This window comes from Furipterus horrens, unplaced genomic scaffold (assembly GCF_987537825.1).
Source record: "Furipterus horrens unplaced genomic scaffold, mFurHor1.1.pri manual_scaffold_11, whole genome shotgun sequence".
Taxonomy (NCBI): Eukaryota; Metazoa; Chordata; class Mammalia; order Chiroptera; family Furipteridae; genus Furipterus; species Furipterus horrens.
In genome coordinates, this window is record NW_028327181.1 from 68,898,548 (window position 1) to 68,918,380 (window position 19,833).

General features: G+C 35.9%; 1 protein-coding gene and 2 non-coding genes across 5 annotated transcripts in view; 1 reads left to right on the forward strand and 2 right to left on the reverse strand.

Moving 5' to 3' along the window:
* Window positions 1–19,833, forward strand: part of TRIM37 (tripartite motif containing 37) — a 92,858-nt gene that overhangs the window by 17,794 nt on the left and 55,231 nt on the right. For all 3 annotated transcript variants that reach the window (XM_090292589.1, XM_090292591.1, XM_090292590.1), the window contains exons 5-12: window positions 950–1,037; window positions 2,463–2,585; window positions 5,078–5,201; window positions 6,081–6,148; window positions 12,255–12,379; window positions 13,786–13,836; window positions 14,956–15,037; window positions 16,918–16,994. In XM_090292589.1, the coding sequence (XP_090148715.1) occupies window positions 950–1,037; window positions 2,463–2,585; window positions 5,078–5,201; window positions 6,081–6,148; window positions 12,255–12,379; window positions 13,786–13,836; window positions 14,956–15,037; window positions 16,918–16,994 (738 nt within the window). The remainder of the gene's footprint in view (window positions 1–949; window positions 1,038–2,462; window positions 2,586–5,077; window positions 5,202–6,080; window positions 6,149–12,254; window positions 12,380–13,785; window positions 13,837–14,955; window positions 15,038–16,917; window positions 16,995–19,833) is intronic.
* On the reverse strand, window positions 87–190 carry LOC149998164 (U6 spliceosomal RNA). The gene has a single exon (XR_016507383.1). It is a non-coding gene; the product is annotated as a U6 spliceosomal RNA (small nuclear RNA).
* On the reverse strand, window positions 6,697–6,801 carry LOC149998165 (U6 spliceosomal RNA). The gene has a single exon (XR_016507281.1). It is a non-coding gene; the product is annotated as a U6 spliceosomal RNA (small nuclear RNA).

The window sequence follows — 19,833 nt, forward strand, 5'->3', positions numbered from 1 at the left end:
GGGGCGGGTAATGCAGTTCAGTTTATTACTGGGTCCATCATCATTCTTTTGCATGTAGATACCCAACCTAAGGGAAAACTGTTTTTTAAAATATGAAACACTTCACAAACTTGTATGTCATCCTTGCACAGGGGCCGTGCTAATCTCTGTATTGTTCCAATTTTAGTATATGTGCCAATAAAGCAAGCATGGGAAAACCTGAAAATTGAGTTCATTTTTCATGAGAATCTGGTATTACTTTGTGCAGTTAACACATGTCTGGATTATTGTTAGCATTGGCCACGTTTAGAAGAAGTATTTGTGCATGCATACAAGCTCACATAGTCTGATTTGCCTGGAACAGTAGTAGTATGCTAGAATATACCTTCTGTAGCAGTCATTTCAGCCGGTGTACCACAGCACTCTGGTATGCTGCAAGAGTTTTTAAACCCTGCAATACCTGACTGTTTAGTTAGGGACACTAGCTTCTTTGCCCGTAGATTGTCAAGTAAAATGACAACAGGCAACACAATAACAGCTGTTTGGTGTGAATGAATACAAGTTAGAACTATTGTGTTTTGTCAAGTCAGCAAGCAATCTGTGTTCTGGTGTGCCACAGAACTTTAGTGGTTCACTTATGTGTGCCATGAGATGAAACAGATTGAAGATCGCTGATCTCTAGTGACGCTAGGAAATGTCATATTTGTACTTTATTCAGAAACTGGTCAGCATTTTTCATGTGATTATAAATTCTTATAGATTAATGTAAACAGTACTTTAAAAAAAATTGTGTTCCAGTCTAATTCTTTAGGTTAGTTTACAGAAGCCATGGAATACATTTTATATTGTTTTCTGAGCTATAATTGTTTAAAATTGGCCAGCTTTTCCCAACTTAGGAATTTGTTGAGGTAATTATGTTCCAGTATTAATTTATTTTATTTGTAACTGTATCTTTTTTCATAATATGTAGATGTGAAAATCACCATGAAAAACTTAGTGTATTTTGCTGGACTTGTAAGAAGTGTATCTGCCATCAGTGTGCACTTTGGGGAGGAATGGTGAGCAGAACAAATTCAGCATATTGTTTTTAGAGACTAGAAAGCACTGAAGTAGTTGTTTGATTTGGATAGAAAATAATATTGTACTCTGTTTACGGAATGAAAATTAAATGATTCTGCTTTATAGCAGCAGGTATCATTTCCATCTGTTACTCCAAAAAACATCTTTTGTGGGAGATTTTGATTTGGGATGTGTATTCCTTACACAAATATTTTATTTTCATTTTAAACCTATAAAATGTATATTCATCTGCAAATCATTTGTTGTGGGATCTTTTGTTTGTTTATTTGTTTGTTTATTAAAGATCAGTTGATCTCATGTCCTGACCACAACTTCCAATTTTGGTTTATTTAAAGTGGAACAACAACTTTGAAAACTATGAAAATATGCATCCAAATGCCTAGATCTTATAACTTGTTTTTTAATTTTTTCCAATCTAATTTAAATAATAGTTTTTTTAAGGTTACCTACCTTTATGAAGTCTAAAATATTTAAGTTAGTTTTCCTAAAAAGTTTTTTATATTTGTGTCCTATTATTTAATTAATATTAATTCATATACTTACAGTAATAAGTATAATAGGCATAAGTAGGTTTAAGAATAAACACAGTAGATTCTTGGTGGGGAAAGTTAGTTGTAGTGGGAACAGAAGTGGTTAGACATCTAGATGTGCCTGGTAGCAATGAAAATTTAAACATTCTTTGGTCATCAGTTAGCATATTTTAGAGAGAGAGTAGCAAGCAAGTTGGTTGACTAGAGCTCAACTCAGAGAGCTTTCTGCTGGTATTTGAATTCTCCTGTGCTGACTAGAAGAAAAGTCAGTTCCCACAATTTAGTACTTTAAATAAACAGTTTTTGTAAGAAGCAATGGAAACATTTTTTCCATATTTTAAGCGGACATGCAAAAATCCACATCTTTTTTTTCTTAGTGACCATGACTGGATGTTTTGGTTTAACAAGACAATTCTAATAAGAATTGTTGTAGGAAATTTCTTATAACAGAAATTTAAGTTCTGTTTACCAATCCAGAGAGGTATAACTTACAATAGTAAAATTGGATAAGAAATTGATTTTCGGTTGTTAGCTTCCCAAAATTGTTTTTTGACTACAACTGGCTTTGTAAGGCTAATTTGTATGGGCCTTCTGTTTCTGCAGTAACTCTGGCATGACGAATAGGTTCATTGCTTTCGCTAATAGTGTTCCGCAGGTCTTTTCCTCCAGTGTCTTTCTAATTTATTCAGTTGTGCTGGAGACTGGGTATTCAGTGATTGAAGCCTGGCTTAACAAAGTAAAGACAGCCAAGAAGATAAAATTCCTTTGAAAATATTTACCAGTTTATAGTTTTTTTAGAGTGTTAATAAAGGAATGTGAATGCAGGTGAGATGTATGAAGATGTTCTAAAGCTACTCTTATTAATTTAAATAGCACGGCGGACATACCTTTAAACCTTTGGCGGAAATTTACGAGCAGCATGTTACTAAAGTGAATGAAGAGGTAGCCAAACTTCGTCGGCGTCTCATGGAACTAATTAGCTTAGTTCAAGAAGTGGTAAGACTGCTACTAAAAGATAACTATCCCTTTTAGAGTCTGTAGTATATATTTCTTTGTAATATAAATCAGATGTTGAAATCCAGATTTGAAAATCTGATAGGATATATTTATAGTCAAGTCTCTCCAACTTCAAACTAGCTGAGGAATTTAGATCTAACCCCAATCATCTTCTGAAGCTGGAACCAGAGAATTGCCTCTTAACACAGAAATAGAGAATCAATTAGTTAAATAAGCCTGTTTTGTTACAGAATTAATATTGACTTTTAGAAAGTCATTAAGTCTTTCATTCTTTGGACTCCCCAGCTTTTGGGAGTCTTTGTTACCAAGGAATGCATTATTTTTGATGTCCTGAATTAGAAATCTGCAGAATTGAAAGAATAATATTAAATAGTACTCTTCAGATGCTGATGGGTTTTGGTGAGCTGTTTACCATTTGTAATACTTCTGTGGGAAAATACAGTAAGCTTCAAATGTTTAAATGCTAAATATACTTTGGGAATGTATTTTGCTTAAAGTTGCCAGAATGATGATTGTTAGTAATGAGGTTTGCAGACTATTCCTAATTTAAGATGTCATCTTTATTTTACCCCCTTTCAGGAATAAAAATTCAGATCATTATAACCTTCATACAGAATGTAGTGTTTTTGAGTTGTATGTATGCCATCTACAGAATCATTTGGAATATGAACAAGTGGTTGGTGTCTGTTTTGCCTTTTTCTACCTTTTATTATTTTCTCTTGGCACTATTATATTTGGGTCATTAGGGAGGGTGTTCTAGGCTGATAAGTCTCACTACTTGTATTTATAACAATAGTAAGTATAGGAAATGCTGCTTTTTATTTTCTGAGGTATACTATTACAAAATTTTACACATGCTCTGAAATCTTTGAAAATCTATTTTTTTTCTTTGTTCTGAATAAAATGAAAACCTTTGTAAACTAGAGTACATACAGTTTTAAATTTTTAAAAATTTATTTTAGGGTTTTGCATGATGTGATCCGGCTTTGGTATACTTTTATTTTCAAGTGGTGGTTTATTTTTTTTTAAGATTTTATTTATTTTTAGAGAGAGGAATAGAGGGAGAAAAAGGGAGAAAAACATTGATGAGGGAGAGAAACATTGATGCGAGAGAGAAACGTCCATCAGTTGCCTACTGTATGCACCCTGTCTGGGGTTGGAATGCACAGCCCAGGCATGTGCCCTGACATGTAATCGAACCAGTGACCTATTACTTTGCAGGAGAATGCCCAACCGACTGAAACACACCAGTCAGGGTTCCAGTGGTGGTTTATTATCAGAGATGAAATTGGGGCTTTGAGTTGTACAGATTCCCTCACTTATCACGGATATTATGTTCTAGACCCCCCTGCAATAGGTGAAAATCCGCGAAGTAGGAACCTTACATTTATTTTAGTATTTCTATATATTTCAAGGCTTTATAAACCCTTCCCACACACTTATAAACCGTTCCCAGTCCCTTATTAACCTTTCCCACTCCCTTATTAACCTTTTCCACACTTTTATAAACACTATTTATGTTCTTAAACATATTCTACACTCTTAAACCTATGTAACTTCAACAATGTATGTACACAGTACCACAAAATTCTGTGATATAGCGAAAAATCCACAATAAATAATTAAATATAATAATTTTAAAAATCCCCCGATACTCTGAGGCCACGATAAGTGAACCGTGGTATAGAGAGGGACTACTATATTCTGTATATGTTACCCAAACCAATTTTTGTAATTATATACCTATCTTTTACTTATTAATTGTTTATTAATTTATTGATTATCACTTATTTTAAAGAAATTCTTTTCTTATTCAATTCAATTTATGCAATGTTTTTAAAGCCATGAGTTTCCTATGCTATAAGAACAATAAAAGAGAAGGAAAACTCTGACTCCAAAAAACCTCCGCTGCCTTGCGGCATACCTCTTCAGGGGAAAGGCTAAGGGAGTAAACCCCGACAGAAAATCCGGAGCCGGAGTCCCTAAGGCGGTTTGACGTTGTAGTCAACACCGGCAACTCCTGCGGCGCACCTGAAGCCAAGCTGTATTGACTCCGTCTTTCCCTTGGACACTTCAGCTGCGAAGAGAGGGGGGGTCTGCTGCATGGGCAACAGCAGACCCTCCATATCACCCTGCCCAGGCTCTGTAGCTTCAGCTCCACTGGAGAGGACACTCCAGAGTCATCGCAAGATGTCAATTCAACACGGGAGGAGACAGATGCCGTGTCACTCCCGAGTCGGACTGCACAGCCATTCTCGGCGGTGCAGATAGACACTTAAGAAGCTACACCATCGTCTCTCGAGACGGACGGCTGCCGACGACGACGACGAAGAACAATAAAAAGTATTGGCTTATAATTTTTAAGGAGAAAATCAATTGACCTTAATAACTGCAGTGATTACTTTTAATGTCTATTTGCTTCTGTTTTAAAAATTCTTCAATTAAAATTTTTTTACCTTTTTATTTTCTAGGAAAGAAATGTAGAAGCTGTAAGAAATGCAAAAGATGAGCGTGTTCGGGAAATTAGGAATGCAGTGGAGATGATGATTGCACGGCTAGACACACAGCTGAAGAATAAGCTTATAACACTGATGGGTGAGGGTTTTTGTGTGCTGCTGGGGTACCTGGTACTTTGAGTCTTCTTGAGGTTCAATCTTTGAAGAGAAAAGCTTGGCGAGTTGTTAGACTAGGAAAATTGGTTTAAGAAATAAAAGTTCCTCCTATTAAGTGTTCCACCCTATAAAAAATGTAACTCCAAATTAATATAACTTCTGCTAACTTAATGGGGCATGCTTCCAGCTCTTCAGACTTTGTGATTTAGAAAGAAAAATGGTCTGATTAGGCAAGTGTGCCTATCTTGTTGATTTTTTTTTTAACATGTCAGGCAGTTTCTTCTTTCTTTCTTTCTTTCTTTTTTTTAATCAATTCTGTGATAATTGTTATTTTCCCCTCTCTGTTTCCAGTTTCTTAAGATTATTTTTTCTTTTGGGGCATTCTTTTTTTATAGATTATGTTCAAAGACCATAACCTGTTGTTGACATTTAACCTAAATATATGGCAACCTACTACACTCTTTTTAAGCCACAGTTAAATTTTGGGGAGGAGTTATTTCAGAATAGTTTACAGAGTAAAAAATATATTTTTCTAGATATTTATAGTCCTTTTGAATAGGCGATAACATTAACTTCTTTACAAAGTATGTTGTCATTGTGTATTTCTTAGATGAATTCAATAGACCTAAATTGCATTTTGTTTGAAACTATTGTTAGGGTTGGTTCTGAAATCCTCTTGTCAAAGCTGCTGCAATATTAGATTCAACCTCTTAAACCTCTGGGAAAATTTTTTAGGATAGCTATAAAGAAGATTTGCTTTCCTAAAATTGATTCCTTGTTACTGAATGTAACTAGTGAAAATTAATTTCATTGTTAAACCACTAATGAGCCCGAATATTAGTGTTTTGCTATTTTTAAATAGGTCAGAAGACTTCTCTAACACAAGAAACAGAACTTTTGGAATCCTTACTTCAGGAGGTAGAGCACCAGGTAATGAAATATTAAATGTAATGAAGTCTTTATCCTTTTTTGTCCATATGTTTTAAAATGTTTTTTCATAGAGATTATAGAAGATCAAAAGATCTGGGGATCTATGTCCTATACTGGGGATTTTTATGAAATAGGATTTTACTGATTCTTCTCAAGTTTTCTCCATCATGTTTGGGAACTAGAAAAAATTAAGATTTATTCTGTTTTGTGAGAATGGAATTATTTTTCTGGGAATAGAACATAGAACCTAAATCTATAAAAGATTAAAATCTTCTGGCATTGTGACTTAAGTGGTGTCTTTGAGATAGAATGTTATTGCTAGTTATTTATATATAGTGATTCTTATCTTAAAATTAACATTTTTATTTATTAAGGGCATTTTAGTTAGGTACCAAATAAATAGCAAGTGTCGTTTTAGATTTTTGAAACATAGCATTGAACAAATGGGAAAAAATCTGTTCCTATAGAGTTTATATTTTCGATTGTGTATAGGTGGGTGTGAAGTATGTAGTGAATGAATAAATGAAATGTGTGGTATTGAATAACTGATATATTCATTTGTCTTTTTTTTTTTAATGTGTCATTTTTGTGTAGGGGCCAAGGTAATCTCTGTATCATTCAAATTTTAGTGTATGTGCTGCCAGAGCAAGCACTACATTCATGTCTTGAATTTGGTTTTTGGAATTTTTAAATTCTTTTCTATGCATGACACAGAGCTGTCTCTTGAGATTGTTGTCTTAATGATTATCCTAGGGACTCCCTTTATTTCTTCTTTGGGTTGAATCATGTTTCCTGATTCCCATGGATCATTTGTTTTTAGTATTGTACTTCCTCTTGTAGCTTTCCTGAAAGGATAATTAGAATAAATTTTTTGAGACTGTATGTCTAAAAATATTTTTATTCAATCTTTACACTTGATCGACATATTGGCTGGTAGCATTCAGTATATACATATTTATTTAAATGTTCTTGTTTTTCTCTTCAGTACCCCCACTCATAAAGGTGCATGTTATTTCCTTGGTCCAGAGACTTTATTTATCCCCTCCAGGGAATAAGCCAGCAACATTCTACTAGATTGACATGACAAATTCAAACCAGCTATGGTGAAGTAAGGACAGGGATCTGTGGATCTGTGTGTGCTTTTTTTTTTTTAACAGCTGTTTTGAGAAATAATTGACATGAGATAAACTGCATGTATTTAAAGTGTATAACTTGGGAGAGATATTTGTCATTCCTAAGACTGAAGAAGAATACATATGTGGAGTTCATAAAGAAATACAACTCAATCATAAACAGCTAAAACAATCTGATGAAAAGTGGGCAAGGGATATGAATAGATAGCTCACAGAAGTGGATGTTCAAATGACTAGGAAATGTGGAATTTCATTGATAATCTGATAAGTATGAACTAAAATCACAACATAGTGCTATTTTATACTCATTAATTCACAAAAATTAATAAATAAAAATGTAAATGTTGACAAGAATGTACTAATACACTGCTGATGGAAACAAATCTGCAAGCACTGGAGAACAGTTTACTAAAGTTATCAGTATGCTTGAACCAGTAATTCCAGTCCTGGAGAAACTCGCATATGAGTACAAGGAACTGTGCACTCCAGAGTTATTTTTAATAATCCACTGATAAAGAAAATAAATAAATTGTATTTTAGTCATGGAGTAACATTCTGTAAAACTGTAAAAATGACTAGATTATCAATATTAATACAATTAAATCTCAAAAAGAATGTTAAGAATGTGGGCTACATGTATATATATATATGGCCTTGTGGTATTTATCTTGAGTGTGAAAACATGTCAGAACATTGTTTATAGATGTGCCTGGACATAGCACTCATAGAAGCATGTGTACTGTATAGCAATAGAAAACTGCAGTTGAAGGAGTGAGTGACCTTTGGAGGGAATGGGATCATGGAAGGATATTCACTTGATGTATTCAGTAACTGTTTGAATAAAAGCTGTAGTTCTTATATTTATCATATACCAATCATGTGTCATTATTTTTGGTGAAATATAAGCATAAGCAACTGTCATTGAAAAGATATAAAGTCTAATTGTAGTTAAGTTTTATGAATTTCATCCATCTGGCAGTTGATTAGTTTGCTATGCTGCCATAACAAAATACCACCAACTAGGAGGCTTAAACAATAAAAATTCATTTTTTCATTTTCATGGGAGCTGGAACTCCAAGATCAAGGTATTGGCAGGTTTGGTTTCCCCTGAGGATCCTCTGTTTAGCTTGTAAATGGCTGCATTTTCTCTGTTTTTTAAAGACTTTTCTCCAAACACCAGGGGACACAATTTTCGTTGAATTAATTCTGACACTTGTTTTTGACTAACTTTTGGCATCTGAATCCAAAAATGACCCCAGTTTTTCTCTATCATGTCAACTTTTTAAGGTACAGGATACCCTCCCTTTGTCCCAAAAATTATACAAAATGTATATACAAAGGAAAATAAAACATTACCTGAATATACTGTTTATTTAGAGTTATTTTATTGATATAAAGGCTATTTATTGTTACTGTAAGTCAAATTGTGTATATTAAGGTATTTTATCTTTTCAAATGACAGGCTAGGAAATGCCAAAATGAGATACTTGAAACAGTCTCCTTTAGTTGGCAAAGCTTGTAACAGATTGCTTCATGAGACCCAGTTTTATGTGCAGAGCTGGGAATATAATGTTCTTTCTGTCAACAAGTGGCTCATGTAGAATGTTTGGATCACCAGGTGTGAGGTCAGATCTTGGAGGCCAATTCAACTCCACCCAGTGCTTCTCACAAGCTCTGCTGTCCCACATACACAGAAAACAGGGATACTTGGTGTATCTGCATTGCTGACCAAGAAGGAAGCAGACCATTAAGGTCAACACAGGTGATCCAGTTGTGATTGTGATATTGTAACAGATCAATGACTCTCTTTATGTCTTCATATTCTTCATGAAAACAAACCGAATGGCCAATTGGGACTGCACCAAATAAATTGCCATTGTGGAGGAGGACACACTTCAAGCTCCGCTTTGAGCTGTCGATGAACAGTCGCAATTCAGTTGCATTATAGATTGGAATTCCCAATTCCTCAATTAAACCATGCATGTTATGGCAATACACAAAGCCACCATCACTTCAAAAGTACTGCAGAAATGCACTTTCTCTTGATTGAAAGTTTGATACTTTCGCTCCTTTTTCAAGCAAGTTTTTCTCATGCAATCTTTTTATTTTTTTATTTTTATTTTTATTTTTTTAATATGCTTTATTGATTATGCTGTTAAAGTTGTCCCAAATTCTTTTCTCTTTGTTTCCCTCCACCCAGTGACACCCCTCCCTCCAGTTGTCCCCCACTTAGTCCATGCCCATTGGTTGTGTGTATAGTTCTTCTCAACATCTTCCTGTCTACTCCACTCCGTCCTACTATGCTTCTTAATTCCTGTACCATCTCCCTCCCTTTCCCCCTTACCCCTCCCCGCTGACCTCCCCCCATAATGTTCCCCATACCTACAATTCTTTTCCCACTCTCGTTGCCTACTTGGTTTGCCTTTGTTTCGGTTTCCTAGCTTCTGTTGGTGGTTGCGATACAGTTTTCATTTTAATGTTCATAGTTTTTATCCTTTTTCTCCTAAACAAGACCCTTTAACATTTCCTATAACAGTGGTTTGGATCTGATGAACTCCTTCAGTTTTACTTTGTCCTGGAAGCACTTTCTCTGCCCTTCTATTCTGAATGACAGCTTCACTGGATAGAGTAATCGTGGTTGTAGGTTTTGCTTTTCATTTCTTTGAATATTTCTTGCCGGTCCCTTGTTGCCTACAGAGTCTCCTTTGAGAAATCAGCTGATAGTCTAATTGGGGCCCCTTTGTACGTAATTCTCTTCTCTCTTGCTGCTTTTAAGATTCTCTCTTTATCCTTAATTTTTGACATTTTGATTATAATGTGTCTTGGTGTGGTTCTCCCTGGGTCCAGCATCACTTCATTATAACTTCATACATTGGACTTCCATTTATTTTCTGGAACTTCTGTTTATTTCTGGTTTTGTGGCCGTCGTATTCCTTCTTAGTTGTGGAGGAAGATGGAGCTTGTCAGTCTAGGCCTCCATCTTGGCCAGAAGTTTTCTCATGCAATCTTGATGCTAGGAGTTCTGAAGCCTTTTTGCATAGTCCCAAATCTCATGTCGAATCATTCAACTCATGCTGATCAAATCCCTTGTGAACTGAGTCATGATCAATCAAAATCTTTATTGTTGCTGTCACTTAGTTCTTCACCATACTCCTGTTTTTTGAAAGAGGGTAATTCAATGAAAACTGGCACTGGGATTTCAGCTGAATGAGGCACTGGGTGTGTATAGCTGATGGTAGACTAGGATACTCTATTTTACATTTATTTTTCTTGTTATATCCTGATGCTTTCACTATACAAAAGACACAGTCACTTGAATGATTTCTGGGCTCTTGCCAAAGCATAGGTATACCAAATGGCAATTTATCATGTGTTCCCTTCATCCACATCTGTAAACTCTCAACACACTGCACACTTTGTGAGGGGCCCAAAACTTACCTTGATCACCAAGTTTTACTTTAAAATATGCAAAATAGGCTTGCCTGACAAATCCTCTGATGTCTGTCCTTTGACTCGGACTGGTGAAACTGCCACAGATATAACAAAACGAATCGGGGTTGTTTAGGCATTTACGATGAGAAGTCGCAGAGGCAGACATGATCTGAAGGAAAGGAAATAAGTATGTATGTAAATAAAAAAATAAATTCTGCTAACTCATTGTATACAGGCAAGAACTCGGACTACACTTCGGAATACGATTCACTATATGGAGCAGCACACAACCTCTCACCACACTGTCTCATGTGTAACTGAATAGCCTAGACAAGTATGAACCTGTCACTGGTCTCCAAGGTCATCCCACACCCCTCCCCACTTGAGGGAGGTTTGCTCTCAGCCAATAGGAGAGCTCTAGTGCTTCCCTCGATCCATCCTAGAGTGGTCACATTAAGATAAGCTGTATAGAAAAACTTGATGTGATAGAAGAAAACTAACCGCAGTTTCGAATTCAGCATGCCTGTTTAGGTCTAAAACAGCTGAGAAATTGAACTCACAGGAATTGTTAAAAATTGTTCCCCTGTGATATAGTTACATTCTGAGCTACTGAGGGTTGGGACTGCAACATATGAGTTTGAGGGGCGCACAGTTCAGCCCTTAGTAGTTGACAAAGCTGTTTCACATACAGCTTCATGATTGTTAAACCCAGCAAAGCAAACATAGATATTATTCCAGTTTTACATATAAACAGACTCTCGAGTCTTAATTAGTGTGTGGCAGAACTAGGATTTCAAAATGATTGTCTCGAATACAAAATTAGTAGTCTTTTAACTACCATACATTTCTCACTTGTTACCTTTGGCACAGCTTAGTGTTTCCCCAACTGATATAGGTTAAAACTTTTGTGTGTGTATTACATCTTAAGGCTTCTCTGGTTTTCTGGTGTGCATTTTGAGAAATCCTTATGTGAAGCCTGTAAACCTATAGGGGTTTGTTTATTAATATACATGATGGCTTCACTGTAGCAGTCTAAAATATATTTGTAGTTTAAAATTGGATTTACCCTGTGCTGACAGGTGTGACTCGGTTGCTTGGGCATCGTCCTGCAAAGTGAAATGTCGTGGGTTCAATTCCCTGTCAGGGCACATGCCTAGGTCGCGGGTTTGATCCCCCAGTAGGTTGCATATGGGAGGTGACCAGTTGGTATTCCTCTCCCTCTCTTTCTCCCTCCCTTGCCCTCTCTCTAAAAATAAATAAAATATTTCTTAAAATTGAATTAACCCTAATATAGGAGGAGAGAAAAATGCTTTAAAATCACATACACCTAGACAGTGACTTTACTGTTAGGATGGAAATAAATAAATTAAATTTTTAAAATAGATTTTTACTTCTCAAACCCACTTTGAGACATTCTCTTTTTTAATCTCGTTTTTTCAGTATATAACCAGGACAATTTTTCTTTTCTTTTTTCATTAGAGATTTTGAGGTGCCCATGAATAGTAATTTTGTTTATTCAGGTAGTTTCTTTCCTCACACAGTTGCGATCTTGTAGTAAGAGTGAGTTGATATCTAAGAGCTCAGAGATCCTCCTGATGTTTCAGCAAGTTCACCGAAAGCCCATGGCATCCTTTGTTACCACTCCTGTTCCACCAGATTTTACCAGGTATGACACAGCTTTTAAATTCCATTTTCATTTTAAATGTATGTGCAAATGCATGTACTTGTTTCAAAAATATTGGGTTTTTTTTTTCATTTTTTTATAGTCATGTGGTATAGCGAATTTTAATTTTTGCATGTAAATCTGGCTTAAAAATATTCTTATGGAATTAAACATTTTTGAATGTAAAGAGAAGATAATAGTGAATTAGGACCTGGTTTCTCCCAGGAGCTTCATCTTCCATATTGTAGAAGAAAATAATTGATTGCATTTTAGTTCATGGATTTCCATTCATTCTCTTTTAAAAATTAAGATATAATTAACATAACACCCTATTAGTTTTAGGTTTACAACATGATGATATCATATTTTATATATTGAGAAATGATCACTGCAATAAGTCTAGTATTTAGTTCATATCCATCAGCATACATAGAGAAAATTTTTATCTTGTAATGAGAACTTTTAAGACCCCTCTTAGCAAGTGTCATGTACACATTACAATATTATTAACTATAGTCACCATGCTGTACAATATGGTCCCACGACTTATATATTTTATAACCACAAGTTTATACCTTTTGACCTCTTTTGTAGATTCCTCATATAAGTGAGATCATGAAGTATTTTCCTTCTAACTTATTTTACTCAGCATAATGCTCTCAAGGGCCATCTGTGTTGTCTCATGTTCATTCTTTTATTTATCTTTTGAGCTTATTTATATCTTATTACATAGTGACTAGAACATTTACATGCATGTAGTCAAAAGGAAACTTTGTGTGAGTGGATGAAACGCCAACAGATTTTGAAGGCGACACAATGTTATCTCCAGACCCTAAAAGGTGTGGGAATAACAGTTGGATGCATTCTGTGCATCTTTGTAGTTTTTATCTCGGGCAATCTTAAAATTCTTCTGAACAATATATTCTTGTCAGCATGTTTAGACTACCCTGTTGTGTTAAGAGCAGTGGGGTCTTAACACTGGTTGTATGGTAGACTCACTTGGGGTTCTTTTGAAAATTTACCAGTGTTGCCCCTTAGCCCAGGTCATTTGAAATAAAATCTTTGTGGTGCATTAGTCTGCTTGGGCTGCCCTAACAAAATGCCACAGACTGAATGGCTTATATGACAGAGGTTTATTTTCTCAGTTTTGGGGGCAAGAAGTCTAATATCAAGGTGCTAGAAAATTGGATTTCTGGGGAGGCATCTCTTGGCTGGTAGATAGCTACCTCCTTGCTCTGTCCTCACATGACCTTTTCCTGCATGCACAGAGATCAGTCTAGATTTAGGGACTTACTTTGGTTTAATAAAGTAATTAAAATACTACCAAGGGACTTAACTTTGTTTTGTAACTAAATGAAATTTTAAACTTACATAAGCCAAATAATATTTTGCCTTTGCCTCTTTTTTAGTGAATTAGTACCATCTTATGATTCAGCTACTTTTGTTCTAGAGAATTTCAGGTAAGAGTTTTTGAAAACTCTGGATGTTTGTATGTATACATAAGTAAGAGCCAGGAAGGTATTACTCCAGGGTAGGATATAGACATAATGAACTGTGATACCCAGTGTTGTCTTAGAAGAAACAGATTTCCTAATGGCCATTTGTTTGGATTGGATTGTTTTTTCTCTAGTCTGGGCAAAGGAACCATGTTTTAAACAAGAGGGTCCATTTAGCCTTTGGTAAGGTGGGACGAATGGGATGATAGAGATGGATAGAGATCAGTGGGCCCTTTACCCATTCTCAGAAATAGGAGTGATGGGAACAAGTCCATTTGGGTGCAGTCTATCTGCACAACCATTTTCGGCGGTGCAGATAGACTCTTAAGAAGCTACACCATCGTCTCTCGAGACGGACGGCTGCCGACGACGATCTCAGCTCAAAGGGAGGAATTGTGGACAGGAGGCCATTCATGTAAGAAATGTGTAAGTTCTGTAACTTACAAGTTAATTATTTTAGCTGTTACTGCTTTTTCTTTAAGATTAGAAATAAAGATCTTAAAACATAAAGGTCCTAAGAATTTGTCTTCAAGGGCCGCATACCAAGACTATAAGGTCTTGCCTTGGGGAGGAAAATTCCAGGTGATAATGATCAAAATAAGGCCAAACTGAGAATTTATACCGCTCCATTTTTAATTTGTTTTTCTTATGCGATAATTTTGTGGCTAACATATAAACTTTCCGAGGATTTCCCCACCTACATTGTTTTAGCATATGCTCTTTTGTTTTTCCATTAAAGAAAGGATAATTATAATACGGAGATATGAAAGTCTTTAATGGTGAAAGACTGCTTGGTGAAGTGGTAATTAAATTCAGGATACTTAGTTATTTTTTTTCCTTTCTCCTAAATGTCATAGTTTTGCGGGTATTTTTTAAATGAAACTGAAAAAAATACTGCTGAATATTTCTGTGTTATTAAATTTTCTCTTATTTCTAGATGTAAGTATATATAAATTTATCCAGTGTAATCTTGACTTTAGACACCTTCATTTACTTTGTTCAGGGCTTGAAATACGTAGTATAAATTAAGCAGTTGGTTTTGTTTTTGATCTTGGAATTTTTTTTTTTTTTTTTAACTTTCAGCACTTTGCGCCAGAGAGCAGATCCCATTTACAGTGCACCTCTTCAAGTCTCGGGACTTTGTTGGAGGTTAAAAGTTTACCCAGTAAGTTTTTCATTCTTTTAATAATTTTTTTGAACCCAAGATCTTTTCTTTCAGGGTTCTGTAAGAGACCCCGAAATACTTTTTTGCTGGAGTAAGGAATTAATGATAATTTCATGTTTATGAATTCTATTACTAATGTTATGGAAAAATAAATTAAATATGAACAGTAAGAACCCTAACATATTGAAAAATCTTATTTATTGGTTGTAGGAACGAACTTATCTTTAGAAGACTTGTTTAAAATTCTTAAAAATAAAAATAAAATACAGAAAGCCATCAGAACACATGTATATTGATTGTACACTCGTTGTGCATTTCAGTATGTTCCTTTGATCTATATAATTTCTAAAAATAGGCAGCTGGATCCAGTGGCATGATGTGCTGCGTAGTCTATTCTTATGGCAAGAATATACACAGCAGTGTATTTTTTTTAATCACATGATGTCTAGTCACGTCTCTTTTTGTGGTATTGATGTTCATTGCCTACATCTATCACTGCAAAACAGCAGTATTCTCATTTTATTTTTTTCCGTTTATTTGTTGTAAAACTTTTATAAAGAGATGCTTTCCATTATCTATTGGTTACTCAATAGCAGTTCATGTAGAAGAGGTAGGATTCTTTCCTGTTATTTACCAGTTTTCTTTATTCTCTGAAAGTGATTAAGATTTTAAAAAATATTATGAACTTATGGATTTACACACATTTAATCTCTTAATGTTGGCTTCTGTGTCACTTTGCTGTGGCCCAATATTCCCTAGTAGTGACTTCAGTAGTTATCGCCCTTGTTTTTTCTATGGCAAGATGTTCGAGGCTCATCTTGTACTTTTTTTACTCTGTACTGTGGAATTGGCTATTTTATTCAAATAACCCTGATTTCTTTCAGTGGGGAAATTGTATTTCAAGACCTAGCTGGGCGTTAGGTATGCTCATTTCTATCAGGTTGGTCACTGTTTGTAGGCCTCCTTAGTGAAGAGAGCTAGGAAATACAGAGGTAAATGTACATGGATGTTTCTGGGGAGGGGTAATCTATATTTATTTTAAAAATTATTTAATACACTTTATTTTTAAGAGCATTTTCAGGTTAACAGCAAAATTGAGTGGAAAATACAGAGCGTTCCATACACCACTTGACCCCACACATACACAGCCTTCCCACTGTCAGCATATCCTGCATCAGGGTATGTGGTGGGTACGTTTGTTGCCGTGGATGAATTTACATTGACACATTGTCACCCCAAGTTCCAGTTTACATTACAGTTCGATCTTTATGTTGTACATTTAATAAGGTTTATTTATTTTTTTGTTTGTTTTAGGCCAAAGACTATACTTCGGCAAAAACTGGGTAGAAGTGTGTAATCCTTTAAAAAAGTAGTCATGTGAGCAAAGTATTGGAGAAATAAGAGTAGAATAATTATCTTTGCAAAATCCTGTACTGGATGGAAATTTCAACAACTTCTCAATCTCTAGGCAGAATCTTACATGATTTTAATCCTAACATGAAACGCAGAAATAATATTTATTTCAACATCAAGTATTAATTTTTCTATTTTACTCTTAATTGGTATTAAATATTTTTTGTTTTATTTTTAGTGAAATAGAATGTTTTCTTTATATTTTTCTTTGGAGTTTTCACTTTTCTTGGTTGATTTTTAAGAGTTCTGTGCATGTTAAAACTCTTCACTTTTATCATAGTCATTGATATTTTCGTATGATTTTTTTCTTAATGTGTAAAAGTTTTGAATTGTTGACAGGCTCAAATCTTTTGGCCTTTTTATCATAAGCTGAGAAGTATTTTCCAATTCAAATATTAGAATGTTTAAGTGTGCTTAATTTAAATTGATCTGGAGTGTGTATGTCTGTAACTTTTTTTTATTTTAAGGATGGAAATGGAGTTGTTCGTGGTTACTACTTATCTGTGTTTCTGGAACTCTCAGCTGGCTTGCCTGAAACCTCCAAGTAAGACATACAGTTACATAACCAATTTTAGTGTGTGTTTATATATTCCTCTTATGTTTTAACTATCCTGTTAATTACTGTATTATTTTTGTGAAAGTATACAGTGGTATGGTGTCCTGGGAATAGTATGATGGCATAGACTGGCAGTACTCAACTTGTATGGCCTCAGGATTCTTTATACTCTTAAAATTTATTGGACCCTGGCTGGTGTGGCTCAGTTGGTTGGAGTGTTGTACTGTAAACCAAAAGGCTGCAGGTTCAGTTCCTGGTCAGGGCACATGCCTAGGTTGCTGGTTCCATCCCTGGTCACGCTGTTCAATCAAAGATTAATTGGCATTCACAGAGGCAGGAGAAAATAACAGATAATGAGAATAAATCAGTCAATCAAAATTAAGCGAGAACTTTATCTTTTCTTTTCTCTTTTTTTTTGATGAATTATCTTTTTGTTTTAAAAATTAATAAATTAATTTTTAAATTAATTAATTGGGGGAGACCCCTGCTCTGTAACAATTCCCCCTTCACAGACTTAAGACCCTTTATAATCTTATAAAGGACAATGGGTGAAGGTCTCATGCTCCTCTAGCTGCTTCAAGCTGGGCATGGTCGTTGTCCTACCTACCCTTGGTTCCAGAAATCCCTAATAAAAGAGTGGGGATGTGGAGGGGAGGGTGGCCTTCCCACATGGGGAAGGATCTTGCAGAGTCCAGGTTAGTTAGCTGTCCCTAGGCAGTGGCATGCTCAGTTTAACAAACTGGCATCCTTGCTGTATTCTGGGGCAACAGATTTGGCAACAGGGTTAAAAGGCATCATTAAAACCATAACCACTAGATGACAAAAGGCAGGGGTTAATTTTCCAATGTCCCACATTAGGAAAAAAAAAGGCTTCTTTGGAGGAAAGTGTGCAGGGCACGTCACACCTGTCCAAAGCCCTTTTGCCCACTATACTTAGTTTGAGCTGAGGGGAATATTTTAGGTCCCCCCCAAACCCCCCAGACCTCTGGGCCCTTTCTGTCCAAGCCGTTAGGATAGAAAATAGAAACCAGTTTGAAAGTGAAGCCCATAGACCACCCCATGCTTCACCAACCCAGCCACTTAGCTCAGCCAAACCGTTGAGTCTCAGGAGGCGGTGATGAAGACAGGATTAAGTGAGGCCTATACGTGCAATCACTCAGGTAATGAGATCATAGGCTTATGCCTATGAAAAAAGAATGCACGTGTTAATTTACGCAACATAACCCACAAACCAGTCTCTAGTCCTGTGAGACTCTTATTGGGAAGACATCCAGTTGCAAGGCATTTGACATTCTTCTTGCCTGTAAATTAAGCATGTTTGATGATGTTGCAGGCCTAGTTCAACTTTCAAATGAAAACATACTTTAAATGAAAATAAACTTTAAAGGCAGTTAGCTGCACTAGTTTATAGTCTTACCACTGAGCATTGTGCTTTTCCTTGAATCGCGATTTTTCTCCTTCAGATAAACCTCCTTGTCATTAAAGGGGCTGCATTAAGTCCAGTTTTAATTTATCCTGTTCGTTTGCATAAACACAAGAGCAGCAAATGATCACATATGATCTTTAAGTCTGCTTTGCTGGAACTTACACAGGGAACCTTTAGGGTGACCTTTAGTTTGCCCTTCAGGGCACAGAAGCTGAGCCACATACCTGCCATTCAGCTGTGTCTGTAAACACCTGTCTCTTCCAAGTCCTTCAGGTTTTCCATTGTGCCTTAAGGTCTCTTCTAGCCATCTTTCAGGAAGGCAACCTTCGTTCCTTCCCTGGAGAGATTGCCATGGACCGCACATCCAAACAAGGTACCAGGCCTTTTTTCTTGTGGGCTTTTATTACCTTTGAAAGTCAATCCCAGTTCCTCAGGGCTTTTTGTAACAACCAGAGTCCAGACTTGCCTCCTTTAGGTATGACATTCCAGTCAAAGTCTTGGTCAACAAAACTTCTATTAACAACTGGTCTTATTAGTTTTATGCAAAGAACCTCATGTCATTCCTTACTTCTTCAGAATGCCAAATTCTGGAGGGATCAGGTAGGGAGAAAAATAGAGTGTGAAGGAAAATCCTTGTCCTTCTAATATTCACTAAAATTGCATTTCCATAGTTTACATTTTCTTTTGTTTACGTTCCTACATGTGAAGTTTTTGTTGTTTTCTTTTCGGGTGGGGGGATTTGTTGGCTCATTTATTAATTTATTTTGCTTTCATTTTTATTTCCACTAAAAATTTTTATTTTTCTATTACAGTTGTCCCACTTTTTTCCCCATTGCTCCCCGCAACCCAGCCCACCCCTTCTCCCACAGTCAGTCCCCACACCATTGTCCATGTCCATGGGTCATTTATACATGTTCTCTGACTAGACCCTTCCCCTTCTTACCCTTGTCCCTCCTCCCTCCCCCCTTGTTATTGTTAGTCTGCTCCTTGTTTATATGCCTCTGGCTCAGTTTTGCTCATTTGTTTGTGTTGTTCATTAGTTTCCTGTATTGGGTGATGTCATATGGTATTTGTCTTTCACTGCCTGGCTTATTTTGCTAGGCATAATTCTCTCTAGTTCCATCCATGTTGTCGCAAATGGTATGAGTTCCTTCTTTCTTTCTGCTACACAGTACTCCATTGTGTAAATGTACCACAGTGTTTTGATCCATCCATTTACTGATGGGCACTTAGGCTGTTTCCAGCACTTGGCTGTTGTAAATAGTGCTGCTATGAACATACGGGTGCATAAGTTCTTTTGTTATTGTTGATAGGTGCTTATTCATTGTCATTTTTCCCCTCTGTACTTGTGTTCCTCTCTGTCTCTCTTTGTTTATCTTCTTAAAGCAGACCCTTTAGCAT